Raw genomic sequence first — 14697 nt, 5'->3', positions numbered from 1 at the left:
GCAACTTTATTAGGCTATATCTAAAGGATTAAGTGGGAGTCAGAAGGCATCAGGTACATTACATTCTTTCATCTGCACATGGAACTCTGAAATTAGACCTGTGGTTCCAAGTTTTGGAGGGCCCAGGAGTGCATTTGGAAATGTAAGAAACTATTGTAGGCATCTCAACATACAACTTTCACAGAAGGAAAATTGGCAATGCTCAGGTGTTCTCCAAGCAAACAAAACACAGACAAAATAAAAGGCAACGCCTTGCAAAAAAACCCAAAACAAAACCGAACCCCCCACCTCCTAACCAAACAATAAACAAAATAATATAGCTTCAGTTTTTTAAAAAAATAATACAGGGGTCTTTGGTGGATTGAAAGGAGGATGCACCACACTGGGCACCTTAGGATTAGAATGTGGCACCGATATAGCTGACCGTTTTGATAACATTTGGTGTATTTTAAAAAAAAATATTAGTTGTGTATTCCTACAGTAAAGGCCAACATCCATAGCTGGGTTATTATTCCCATCCACTCTAGTAGGCAAGGCCAAAGTTCACAGTTTAGTGGTGTGGAAGGCCCCCCTTCTAGTTCTGGTTTTGCCTAGCTCCAGACATCAGGGATTCAGTTTCTGTCTTCTGTGTTGTCGCTGTTTTTGCAGTTCCCCTCCACTTTCTTAATATCTGTACATTTTCTTGTGTATCCTGTCTTTCCTTTTGCTCAGCATTAGAAAGCAGCAGGGGTCAGGAAGAGCTTGTTCCCCATGCTATGGGAAGGTGACAGCCCCAGCCAGGACTGTTGCTGGATTTCTCAGAAGATGTTACATCTAGGGCACACAAAAATGGAGGATATCCCTTCCAGTGCCCAGTGCCAAATGGCCCCAACCCACTCATAGCAATGGTAACATCCCTCTCATCACTGTAGAGCCAACTTCCCTGAATAACCACCCTGAAGAGTAGTAGTCTTCACAATGCTAGGCACCATGGAATCAAACAGGTGTTCATCAAAGAGCTAGGACTAGTGACAATGATGCAGTGTCTGATGCATTTCTGGATGCATTACAATGAATCCACTACAATGGATCCAGGTCTATGATGCCCATTACTATAATACTCTGTAATATATGGTTACCACAGTGGGAGGTAGATCCAGGTTGCCAGGTCAGACCAACAAGTCCTCCTCCACTGTAGAAGAATTTACTTACTGTGAAGGTGGCTGTTTTACAGTGAATGGAGGGCATGCTATTCACCCAACTGAGATTATGGCTAGCTACGGAATGATTAGCACAGTGATAATGCAGTATGCTAGTTAGTTTGCTGACCAAAGGCATACAGTATGTTTAGTTAAAGTGCCATTTCATCATAATTTAAGGAGATACAAAAATGAGATGCATCCGTCTGATATCTTTATATGAGTTCTGTCTGCAAAAGTTGGATATATGTATATGTGGGTACTGCACAAGCAATATGATTATTGTAAAGAGAGATTTCATTAGAAAAAAATAAGTTGCAAGATTCAGTAATGTGCAAATATAATGTAAATAAAGCAAGCTTTTACATATTTCTCCCTACAAACTGTAGATAGTATAGCCTTCTGTAACTGTCTCTGTCTTATTTGCAACAGATATGGATGTCACTATAGCAACTGGTACGGGAAGGGTTAAGAATGCCTGTTTTCTAAGACTTGTTTTATAATTATATAATTAGCCGATCACAAAAGAAGTAGTACTTCATTCTGTCACATTTCCTAATTATTCTGTAACTTGCTTTTGCCAACAAAATAGAATTATTATCAGATGAACAAAAACTTCAGTTACTAAATCAGCTGATACCTCCAGATGGACTCCAGCAACTTGGTAAGTGGAAATCCAGTAATGTAAGGAGCTAATGATTGATTGACAGTTTTTTAAAAGAATAATAATTTCATTTATTGATATTATTTATTAAATGTGTATACTGTCCTTCATCTATAGTTCTCAGGGCAGTTCACAGCATAAAAATACAATATAAAGAACACAAAACACATAAGAATAAAAACTAATCAATAATACCCTCTCCTACAACACATTTAAAAGGGTATCAGATGTTAATCAGCCAAAGGCCTGGTTGTATTTTTATTTTTATTTTATTTTATCACTGTGCTGGATTCACACTTATTTTAATCACCTTAAGATTGTCATTATTTTGTGGGAGGGGTGTAATTGTATACTGGATGTTTAGGTTTGCACAATTAAGCAGATTAAAGCTCTCTGTCACAGCAGTGCAACAAATCCACTTTCAAACAAGGTTTTTTTTAAAAAAAAACAGTTAATAACAACAATTATTATTTTATTACTTATTATTTATTGAATTTATAAATTTGTTGAATTTAACAACAACAACAAATTAATTTCTATACTGCTCTTCATCCAAAGATCATAGGGCAGGTTATAATAGAAAAAACACAAAAAATATATACCATAATGGCAAACAGAAACAATAACCCCCGCCCCCTGTTTAAAAGACCATAGATTAATTAGTCAAAGGCCAGTTGATGGAGAAAACTTTTCACCTGGCACCTAAAGTTATATAACAAATGCACCAGGTGAACCTCCCTGGGGAGAGCATTTCACAAGCAGAGTCACTCCAGAAAAGGCTCGTTCTCGAGTTGCTGTGCTCCGGACCTCTTGTGGAGGAGGCACACATAGAAGGGCCTCAGATGATGATTGCAGAGTCTGGGTCAATTCATTGGGGAGAGGCAGTCTTTGAAGTATAGGTTTTGACCTATAAAGCCTTAAATGGCTCAGGAGCACAATACCTCAAGGACTGTCTCTTCGCATATGAACTGACCTGGATCCTGCAATCATCATGTGAGAAAATGGTACTTTCGTGAGGGTGGGCTACCTACAGTAGGCACTCCTTGGTTCCCCCACTTGTGGCCAGACTTGCAACTGGCCATACTTATAATTGTGTGTGGAAGGCTTTCAAAGAATACATTGATATATAAACAGCTTTCTCTTTCCATTTTCTTTTAAATAACTGTGTGTAAAATGAATGCTACTCCAGGGGGTAATTTTACCTTCAGAAGCTATTTTTCAGCAGGGAGAATAAGCTGCAAAGGGAAAGGTGGGGAACTGGAAAAGACCAGATAATGCACATAGGACGCCACATGCAGTACTTTGGGTGCTAACAAATACAAACAATACTAAAATACAAGTCTTGCCAACCTGACATCCTAGGCTACATACCACATGTCAGCCATGTTTGCTAAATCCCCCATTTTTGAAAATTACAGTGGTTCCATTTCCCCCTCCTCCAAGGATGTGATAAACCAGAATATATAAATTGCATTCTGCGTATTGTTTGGGCAGGTTTGGTAAGTCCACTAAAATACAGTAATTGGAAGTGTGGGGAGAACATTTTTCCTATATTACACAAAACCTTTTACTACATGTAGGTAAACCAGAAGAAGAGCAAACAGAACAGACAAGGCAGCTACTGTCAAATGTAGTATCAACTCTCCAGCTTCTACAGCAAGCACATGTTCCTGAAGATGGCTTATCAGGTAGATTCTACAAGCTACATACAGCAAATAAATGTTTAGCTTAGGGCAGACTAATGGCTCAGTAGTGTCAAAGAATATAATGATAGAATGGTGACTCCAGAATTTGCATGCATAAAATGCTTAGTATTGTTATAGGATTGGAGGGTTAGATGATGCTTGTGGGTCCCAATCATGCCTTTGGTCTTGTAACTATAAGATTGTAATCTACAGTAGAAGGAACTGCTGAGCTGCCCAGTTTCTTTGTTAAGTTAGTGGCCCTAGCTGGGCCTGTAAACACCTTTTTTTACATGTCTAAAGAGTTGGTCAAGAACACATGTATTGCTATAGAGACAAATGACTGGTGGTGCTTTCAGGAGAGGGTAAGGTTCCTCCCCACTCATCTGGCTGGTTGTCATGCTAGGGGTAGGAGAATAATAGGCCAAGATCTAGTCTTTATTTTAGTCTCATCTGAAGGTGGGAGCTTGAAATGCACAGCGGATTGACTTGTATGCTGGAACCAAATCTATGCCTTTGTGGGTCCCCCCTTCAGAAGCCTAATGGGAAAGCAATATCTGTTATAGCGTTAATGCTATTAGTCCAATCTTATTCTCAGATTGTATATATGTGGAAATAAAACCATATATCCTAGATACCACAGTTTACAATAGCTTCATTCCAAAGAATTGGAACCCTGGATATTGCTGGCACTTCTAGAGTCTCTCACCACTCAGCAACATGCATGAATATTCTCATTACTGTGGTTAAATAAGCTGTAAAACTTTATTTCTTCCACAGAGGAAGAAATGAATGAGATGACAGAGAAAAGAAGAGCTTTACTTGCAAATCTGGACACTAATCTTAAGGTTCTTCAACCAGCAGAAGCTGTTAGACCAGGGCAACAAGACATTGGTGAGTATCAAAGAATATTACCTTGATTATAAAACATATTCAAAAATCTCCTAAATGAAAATTATTACTATTGATATTAATTAATAACTTTTAATCCAGTTGGAAAAGCCTGTTGAAGACATAAAACTGCATGTTGGAAACAGTTTTGGTGCAAGACACTTTAAGCATGTGAACTTAAACTAATAATTGATCCTAAATATATAAATAAATAAAAAGCTAGGGTGTGTGCTCACAAAAAGCTTTATGCCACCTAGGATCATACACCACACCTCCCAAAGAGTGTCCTCTACAAGATGGCTTAAATTTGCAGCCAGACTAATCTTTTTTAAGGAATGTAAACAATGTTGAGTATTTTGGCTGGCCAATTCCTTACTTTGGGGTGCACTGGGTGGACTGGGTATCCTCAACATAAAGTTATATTTTATAGCAAACAAGTTAAGATATATCATAGATGGGATAACAGAACAAGGAGCATTAGAATGGTTAGAGAATGATACGCAGGAAATGAGGGAGAAGTTGGTGAATATATTTTTTATCAAACCAAACAGGCAATGGTGGCAGAATATTGAAAATCTCTTATTGAGAAACATTATTGAGATATGGGTGAAATATAAAGGTTGGATAGTTACAATGGAATGGTCTCGGGAGTGGGGTGCACATTTTTACTCTTATTTATTTATTTATTCTTATTACTTTGTCAATTTTTTTTTAAAAAAAAGATATAAATGACTATCAAATGCTTGAAAAGCTTAAAAAAGGGGAAAACCAATTTGATCCCATAGAACTTGAGATATTACAATGTCAATTGACTTAATTTTCAGCCAGTTCTAGTTCCAGTTAGTGATAATTAATACTATTGTTACTATTTTTAAATTTTTTAATTTTTGCATTCAGCCGTTCCTGGCAACTGCTGCCATTTTTGTTTTATGCTAATCTGATTGTTGAATCTTCTTTTTACTGTTCTAGTGGGAAAGCGTTAAATTTCCTTCCTTGCATAATGCAGTCCACACACACACACACACACACACACACACACCTACACACGTGTTACTTAAGTTATAAAAAATAGACATAGTGGGTGGTAACCAGGGCTTTACAGGCATGGGTGGCGCTGTGGTCTTAAACCACTGAGCCTAGGGCTTGCCGATCAGAAGGTTGGTGGTTCAAATCCCCGCGACAGGGTGAGCTCCCATTGTTCAGTCCCTGCTCCTGCCAACCTTGCAGTTCGAAAGCACTTCAAAGTGCAAGTAGATAAATAGGTACTGCTCTGGCGGGAAGGTAAACGGCGTTTCCGTGCACTGCTCTGGTTTGCCAGAAGCATCTTTGTCATGCTGGCCACATGTCCTGGAAGCTGTACGCCGGCTCCCTCGGCCAGTAAAGTGAGAGGAGCACCACAACCCCAGAGTCGTCCGCGACTGGACCTAATGGTCAGGGGTCCCTTTACCTTTACCTTTAACCAGGGCTTTATTTTGAGGGCAGCACCTGACTAGCCTCAGCAAAGCCCTGCTGTGCCTCTGCTTGGCAAGAGACCCTCCCTGGAGTTTGAAGTGGACATCCTTTACGGGAGAGGGTAAATCCTCCCTCAACCTCCGGAGAGGGTCCTTGATTTTTTATATTAGGCAACTATAACAAAATTGGACCCAGTTGCTATCTACTGGTGAAGATGAAATTAGATAAGATTAACATGCTGCAAATGCGGAGGAGGAGGAGGAGGAGGAGGAGGAGGAGGAGGAGGAGGAGGAGGAGAAGAAGAAGAAGAAGAAGAGGAGGAGGAGGAGGAGGAGTAGGAGTTTGGACTTGATATCCCGCCTTTCACTCCCCTTAAGGAGTCTCAAAGCGGCTAACAATCTCCTTTCCCTTCCTCCCCCACAACAAACACTGTGACTTCTTTGGTGACTTCTGTTTTAGTGTATATGAAGAAGTGTGCATGCACACGAAAGCTTATACCAAGAACAAACTTACCGGTAGTTGGTCTCTAAGGTGCTACTGGAGAATTTTATATATATATATATAAAATATAGAGAGAGAGACTGTGAGGTGAGTGAGGTTGAGAGACTTCAGAGAAGTGTGACTAGCCCAAGGTCACCCAGCAGCTGCATGTGGAGGAGCAGGGAAGCGAACCCGGTTCACCAGATTACGAGTCCACCGCTCTTAACCACTACACCACACTGGCTCTGTATATACTATAATGTGTATAGTAATTTGATACACTTCAGTATAGATGAAATTCAGTGAATAATGGCATTACATGACTCAAAACATAGTGGCATACTTTGTAGTAGCGGTTTCTGGGATGGTGAAGGCAGGGCGACACTGCACACCAGTCTTCAAAATGGCTAGTGTCACTGCTGCTTACCAAGAGGGCAAGGCGCAAGAGCCTCGGATGCTCCTGCTGCCCCTGTGTGCCCATGCTGCATTAAGTTCCCTGGACCTCAGTCCTCCCCCTCCCTTTTGGTAAGCAGCAGCAACATTTGCTGTTTTGAAGCTAGGTGCACAAAGCTGCCATGACCCACTGATTGCTACTGATAGGGCAGGGAAATACCCCTATTTGAGATCCTGAAGAGTCACTACTAGTCGCAGTTGGCAATACTGGATGGGCCAATGTTCTAATAGGGAATTTCATGGTCATGTGTTGCTTTTAGACAATGAAATTAACATGCTGACAGAAAAAGGAAGCCATTTGCGTGCAAGCTTGGAATCAAATATGAGAGATTTGGAAGAAGCTCAAGCTCTCGCAGCTACCCAGCCATCAGAAATGAGTGGTAAGTACTGTCAGGTAATTTATGTTTTCTTTACATGTAACACCCTGTAATTTTTGCCCCAGTCTTCTTTTGCCTTCTTTTGCCTTGTCCCATTCTGAACTTTGCCAACCTGGACTAGGTTTCTAAGGGCCTGGTGTAATGTGTGTGGGAACCACTAGAATGACAATTACTCATGGTGGGTGACTTGTTGCTGCTATTGTCATTAGGGATTAAAGGGCTCTGCCCTTAAGGATATTGTATAATCAAAGACAAGACATTAGGAAGGAAAGTAAAAGAGAGGAGGGTCAATTGGCAGAGGGAAAAGGTATTTAGCGGATCCAAAAACTGGTGGGTGGTCCATCCTTGTTGCTGGGCAGAGACCAGCTAATAATTAGAACTCATTTTAGCAGTTTGTGAGTGCTTTCCTAAGCAAATAATTATGGCGAGGAAAGTGATGATGGGGGAAGGAAATTGATGTGTGTTTTAGAAACCGGGTGAATTTAAAGAGAGTTATATCAATTGGTCAATGAGAGAAATCATAAACACATCCATTTGTATGTGTGACCAAATGATTAGATATACAGTGGTACCTCGGGTTACAGACACTTAAGATTCTAGATGCTTCAGGTTACAGACTCCACTAACCCAGAAATAGTATCTCGGGTTAAGAACTTTGCTTCAGGATGAGAACAGAAATCGCATGGCGGCAGCGCGGCAGCAGCGGGAGGCCCCATTAAAGTGGTACCTCAGGTTAAGAACAGTTTCAGGTTAAGAATGGACCTCCAGAACGAATTAAGTTCTTAACCAGAGGTAACACTGTATAAGCATCATTTAGCAAGAGATCCAAAGACCAATTAAAAGTGGCAGTTTAGGCCTCAGAACTAAACCCCCCCCCCAAGTTTCTTCACCGTAGAACATGATTGTTTATAGAAAGGTTTCCTTGTATATAATTCAAGTTACCTTTTTGTGTAATACATTGTTACATGCCACTCCAATCTCTGCCAAATACCTGCATGAGATTCCAGGGGTACTAGGCACTCATCCAGGGTAGCGCGTCAGTTGGGAAATCAAGGTACAGCAGAGACTAGTGTATTTAAGAAATATGGTTTAAATGTTAAGGTAAAGGTACCTCTGACCATTAGGACCAGTCGCGGATGACTCTGGGGTTGCGCGCTAATTTCACTCTATAGGCCGAGGGAGCCGGCGTTTGTCTGCAGACAGCTTTTGGGTCGTGCGGCCAGCATGAGTAAGCTGCTTCTGGTGAACTAGAGCAGTGCACAGAAACGCCATTTACCTTCCCGCCAGAGCAGTACCTATTTATCTACTTGCACTTGACGTGCTTTTGAACTGCTAGGTGGGCAGGAGCTGGGACTGAACAACGGGAGCTCACCCCGTCGCGGGGATTCGAACTGCCGACCTTCCCTAGGCTCTGTGGTTTATTGTACACATATTTACACCCACCTGGGTCTACTTTGGAGAGAGTTCAGAGGATTACATCTCAAGAGGAGCTTGTTCCCCATGGCAATGCAGCGTTGGAGTCCAAGGTAGCCTGCATGCCATCTCTGTCCTTCTGCCCTAGCCTGCCAAGATGGTTCTGCCCCACATGGGCTCTGCCTGAAGTTCTGCCCACTTCCTTTCTTCTTTCCAAGAAGCCCTGCTCCTAGCAACTTCTCCCCACCTGTTTGTTGCTCCCCCTCCAGACCTCTGTTATTTAAAGGACAACTCCCCCCCCCCATGTGATATCACTCTTGTTTCACCCTCCTTCCCTCACTGGCAGAGCCTGGTTGATGGTTTCCATTGATGACTTTCTTCCAGAACCTTTTGTCATTCTTAACAACTTCTGTCTCAGTTGAGGTGCTGACATCTTCCCTTCAGTACTCCAAATATTATCTAAATTCTACCATTTATTAATTTCTAACATTCACTAACTCTAGCAGTTATAGGTTCCCTTGCACATTCAAACTCTGTTACCCCAGATGTGTAACAACAATAAAAGGTGTTGCAAGCACAAAAATGTCTCTTTTTCTACAGAGAACAAAGTGAAGGAGTTACTACAACAAAGAGAACTGTTGACTGCAGATTTAGAGCAGAATATGCAGGACCTGCAAACTACAAAAGCTCTTGCAGCTGTCTTGGAAGAAAAAGCTAAGCCTGGTAAATGCAGAATAATTGGGATAGGTACAGAAAGATCACATAGGCATGTGACACAGGGCCTGTTGTTATAGGGGTAAAACTTATTTTTTTCAATTTTTTTCAGTGAGGGATCTTAAAAATATGTTTTGGGGTGTGAGGAATTTGAATCTGCTGTTTTTGTGACTGGATAGCTTTTAGCTTGGTAAGTCTTCATTTGATGAAGACACACATAAACTACTTTAGGAAAACCAAAGAATTTTAATTCTACCTTCTGAAATAATAATATAATGTAATAATAACTGCAAGTACTTGGCAATCATTTTTAATGATCTCTGTGCAGTTTTACACATATTTTACTTACTAGGTAAAGGTAAAGGTACCCCTGCCCGTATGGACCAGTCTTGACAGACTCTAGGGTTGTGCGCCCATCTCACTTAAGAGGCCGGGGGCCAGCGCTGTCCGGACACACCTCCGGGTCACGTGGCCAGCGTGACAAAGCTGCATCTGGCGAGCCAGCGCAGCACACGGAAATGCCGTTTACCTTCCCGCCAGTAAGCGGTCCCTATTTATCTACTTGCACCCGGGGGTGCTTTCGAACTGCTAGGTTGGCAGGCGCTGGGACCGAGCAACGGGAGTGCACCCTGCGGCGGGGATTCGAACCGCCGACCTTTCGATCGGCAAGCCCTAGGCTCTGAGGCTTTTACCCACGGCGCCACCCGCGTCCCTATTTTAATTACTAAGCAAAGCTAAATTATATTAATTTAACCAAAATATATTTTGAATTCCCAAGTCACATTACAACTTATTAGCACATTTTTGAAACTTGAAAGTTTAAAAATTCAACATCCTCTAATGTGACAGAGTGTTTATACATACATCAGCAATACTTGTCATTAGTCATCTAGCAGTTAACCCTCTATGAAATGAGGTAAAGAAAAAGCACAGGTCTGGACATTTGTAGACATATAACAGAACAAGGGCTTTAAGATGTTTCAATGAAGTGATGGTGATTGTTTCAGTAGATACAACTTTTGAAATCTAAGGGGCTCCCTAAAACAAATTGTTAGTAAATAATAGCAGGTGGACATAGGCACGGGGTGAAATGGAGAACTATATGTGGCTGTGTATATGCCATACATTTAAAACACGTTCAAAGCATTTCCTACCCACTTTCCTACCCACTCGCAATCGTAGAAACTGCCAACACTACTTCCTTTTTAGTTTGTGGGGAGTCGTATCCAATGGAATGGGTGTTCCTTACATTTCAGATACTTAGCAATTAAGAGATTTTATTATAGAAATTTCCAGAGCCAAGGTATGGGGAAGTAGGCAGGTATTTTTTCTCTTTACTGACTCAGTTAGTACTTTCTGATTGGTGAATCCAGAAAACTGAGGGAGTCTGTCCTACTTCCCACAAATCTTTGCTCCCGTCTAGTTTCTCGCAACAGAGTGAACAGCCATTCCATTGGATACAACAGCCCACTCTCAAAACTACACTTTAGGTCAGACCAATTATTCTTTCTTTGGATTGTAGCTCTGTAAGGGGAAGACTTTAGTTCCTAGGATTCTTGGGAGTGAGGGAAAGAACGTTTTGACTTTCTTCTTACATTTTTCACTTTGCAGAGAAGGGAATTGATGAACTCTCAAAAGAAAGAAAGGTTTTGCTTGCAAGTTTGAAATCAAATATGAAGGAGTTAGAAGAAGCAGAAACTCTTGCTGCTGCCCAACCAGGAAGTGTGAGTGGTAAGTACAATCTCCACATAAAACCCATTTTGAAGGTTGAAGCACATTCTAATATTTTAAACATTTGATGTGATTTCATCATTTTATTCTATTTTACAAAAATAAATAAATCATTGCTGCTTGCTTTATGAGCTTAGGACAAGCAAGTGGATATGCATATGACTGACTGATACTACATAGCTGTTTGTTGACACATTTACTTAAAGAAGATTATTAGCAAAAATGTACTATTTAGTTTGAAATATATATCTTACACTAAATGTACTAAGTGTTTGTGTATCCACAGATAAAAAGATAAAGGAGCTTAAAGAACAAAGAAAGGTACTAGCTGCACATCTAGAAGCAAATCAACAGGATCTGCAAATGGCGCAAGGTTCTGCTCCAGAACCTGCTGAAGCAAGCAAACTTCAGAGTAAGTGCATTCACTGTATGTATGCTCTGTTGTCATTAGATTGGTAACCGATGGAAATTCATGTTCTCCGCTATTAAACCCTCCCACAAACCCTACTTTCAAAATGCATAATAAGCAATTCAATCCAGGTAAATAACATGAGCAACGTATCTTTTTAAAAAAGATATACAATATTCCTTCAAATTTACTTGAGTCAGTCCAAATGGATTTATTGGCTTGAAGAAATCCTTCCCCATGATGAAGTCCATGATTTCAAGAGCTCTTTTTTCTTTTTTTAAGGAAACTCCCAAAAGAGGACACATTTTTCAACTTCAGCTTTGTTTGTTTGTTTGTTTGTTTGTTTGTTTGTTTAATCTTCATCTTTCTGGGGTTGGTTAGGCACCAGGCGGCAGGCATATTTCAGTTCTGCACAGCTGGGCTCTCCCAAAGGGAGAGATTTTAGATTTAGATTTGCAGAGCTGGAATGTACCCTTAGGATCATCTAGTCCAATCCCCTGCAATGCAAGAATCTTTCCCCAACACATGGGACTCAAACATACAACCTGAGATTAAGAGTGTCATGCTGAGCTATCCTGAAAGAGAGAGACAGAGAGTGCTCAGAGGTGGTTATGGCTGCCGGCCCCCAGCTGACAGGGCTCTGTCCCATTGCACTGGGAGGCAACAGCCTTGCATTCTTCGTCTCCTTCCCTGGCAGCAGCTGCCCTCGCCCACCCATGCATGCCCAGACTGTCAGCTCTGAACCTCCAGACATCTTTTAAAATTCAAAAATTCTCCTCAAATGCCATTTTAGGCACCCAATTTCCGAATATGTCCAGAATTTTCCGGACGTATGGCAAGCCCAAACTTGCTGAATGAGGGTGGGTGGTGTTGGTATCTTCTCCATACTATTAGTCACCATCTGGAACCTAACTGCTTTTCCTTGGGTTTAGAGTGCCTAGAAGCGCAACCTTTTAACTGATCAGAGTTCTTGTTCTGGTTTTGCAGATGTTGCTTTGGAAAGGAGGGTGTTTTTGCGTGTGAAAGAGAGGGAAGGGCAAAACTGAATCAACTTAGCATTATAAACTCCAGAAGACTTGCCCCCTCCCCCCAGACTGGTCTTTTGCTGCAATTAAGAACATAAGAAGAGGCTACTGGATCAGGCCAATGGCCCATCTAGTCCAGCATCCTTATCTCACAGTGGCCAACCAGATGACTCTGGGAGACCAGCAAATAGGATTTGAGAACAAGGGCACTTTCCCTTCCTATGGTTTCCTGTTGTATTCTGCTGTTCCAGTTGTACTTAGCAACATGCTCTTGGCATGATACTAGTGTATCAATGGTGTATTTATTTTGCTTTATATGTTTTCTTGCAATGCTTGCCCAATGCTACCGCATTCTTGCTGTCCGGATGGGCAAGAGTGCAACAGAAGCAGGAATCTGCCCCTCCCACCTACCCCAAGAATGTTTATGATATGAAAAGTTAAACAATCTCAGCAGGAAGTTATAGAATATGCACTGACTGGAAAAGAAGCAGCAGGACCACCCCAACATTTTTGCAGGTGTAAACAGTATTTAAGGCAATGCATATAATACCCCCAATAACACTGTGGACACAAATCATGATGAATTCTCTGCAAAAAAGATGGCTGGAGGGGCCCTTAGTATTGAGCAGACCATTATGGGATTGTAGCGTACGCTATTTACCAAACGTGTACTCTTGCTGAATCCCCAGGAGCAAGGCACCAACCCACAGACTAGACAAGATTTGAAAGAGATAAAAGTTGCATAAAGCACTTTGTAAACAAAAGAGAAAGAAATGATAAACAGCAACGATAGTGATTGTATCATTCCTGTAGCCCAGTGGTGGCCAACCCTTTTGAAGAACCGTAAGCACATTTGCAAACCAGAGCAATGTGTTGTGGGCACCACATGTCAGATGAGCATTGATATAATGCTGGGCAGAATTTTGACATGGCTTCAGCAAGAAGCAAACTGAGCCTGAGCCTTGTATAGTGACAGCAGCTGCCGCCTCCTAACTCATCCCCACTAACATCATAAGGTCCTGCTTTGCAGCAGTTCCCCACTGTGACAGAGCAGGGGAGCCTCTAGTTTCTCTGGGTCTCCTGCTCTGGAATTTTGCAAGGATGACAACATACTTCATGCTCCCTTTAATGTGCCATGAGGACAAAAACTCTGATTATCATCAATCAGCATTTGCTGATACAGCTCCTTTCCAAGGGTGCAAGGGACCCTAAATATGCTTCTGTCTGCACACTTATCTGCTTCCTGTATTATTTTTATCTCCATGAGAACATTCTCACTTAGTTCTCACATGTTTCACTTTGCAGAGAAGGAAATAGATGTCAGGAATAGAAGGAAATAGAGCCAAGGTATGGGGAAGTAGGCAGGTATTTTTTCTCTTTACTGACTCAGTTAGTACTTTATGATTGGCGAATCCAGAAAACTGAGGGAGTCTGTCCTACTTCCCACAAATCTTTGCTCCCGTCTAGTTTCTCGCAACAGAGTGAACAGCCATTCCATTGGATACAACAGCCCACTCTCAAAACTACACTTTAGGTCAGACCAATTATTCTTTCTTTGGATTGTAGCTCTGTAAGGGGAAGACTTTAGTTCCTAGGATTCTTAGGGAGTGAGGGAAGGAACGTTTTGACTTTCTTCTTACATTTTTCACTTTGCAGAGAAGGGAATTGATGAACTCTCAAAAGAAAGAAAAGTTTTGCTTGCAAGTTTGAAATCAAATATGAAGGAGTTAGAAGAAGCAGAAACTCTTGCTGCTGCCCAACCAGGAAGTGTGAGTGGTAAGTACAATCTCCACATAAAACCCATTTTGAAGGTTGAAGCACATTCTAATATTTTAAACATTTGATGTGATTTCATCATTTTATTCTATTTTACAAATATAAAGAAATCATTGTTGCTTGCTTTATGAGCTTAGGACAAGCAAGTGGATATGCATATGACTCACTGATAATACATAGCTGTTTGTTGACACATTTACTTAAAGAAGATTATTAGCAAAAATGTACTATTTAGTTTGAAATATATATCTTACATTAAATGTACTAAGTGTTTGTGTATCCACAGATAAAAAGATAAAGGAGCTTAAAGAACAAAGAAAGGTACTAGCTGCACATCTAGAAGCAAATCAACAGGATCTGCAAATGGCGCAAGCTTCTGCTCCAGAACCTGCTGAAGCAAGCAAACTTCAGAGTAAGTGCATTCACTGTATCTATGCTCTGTTGTCATTAGA

At 41.1% G+C, this 14697-nt stretch overlaps 1 protein-coding gene across 9 annotated transcripts in view; it reads left to right on the top strand.

Annotated features, from left to right (window-relative positions):
• CCDC7 (coiled-coil domain containing 7) overlaps positions 1-14697 on the top strand; it is a 164459-nt gene that overhangs the window by 46132 nt on the left and 103630 nt on the right. For all 9 annotated transcript variants that reach the window (XM_077936777.1, XM_077936780.1, XM_077936778.1 and 6 more), the window contains exons 22-30: positions 1771-1842; positions 3423-3530; positions 4305-4418; positions 7061-7180; positions 9191-9313; positions 10916-11035; positions 11322-11447; positions 14126-14245; positions 14532-14657. In XM_077936777.1, coding sequence (XP_077792903.1) covers positions 1771-1842; positions 3423-3530; positions 4305-4418; positions 7061-7180; positions 9191-9313; positions 10916-11035; positions 11322-11447; positions 14126-14245; positions 14532-14657 — 1029 coding nt within the window. The remainder of the gene's footprint in view (positions 1-1770; positions 1843-3422; positions 3531-4304; positions 4419-7060; positions 7181-9190; positions 9314-10915; positions 11036-11321; positions 11448-14125; positions 14246-14531; positions 14658-14697) is intronic.

Source organism: Podarcis muralis, chromosome 12 (genome assembly GCF_964188315.1).
Source record: "Podarcis muralis chromosome 12, rPodMur119.hap1.1, whole genome shotgun sequence".
Taxonomy (NCBI): domain Eukaryota; kingdom Metazoa; phylum Chordata; class Lepidosauria; order Squamata; family Lacertidae; genus Podarcis; species Podarcis muralis.
Note: the sequence above shows the minus strand (reverse complement) of the source record. Positions and strands in the feature narration are given on the sequence as shown.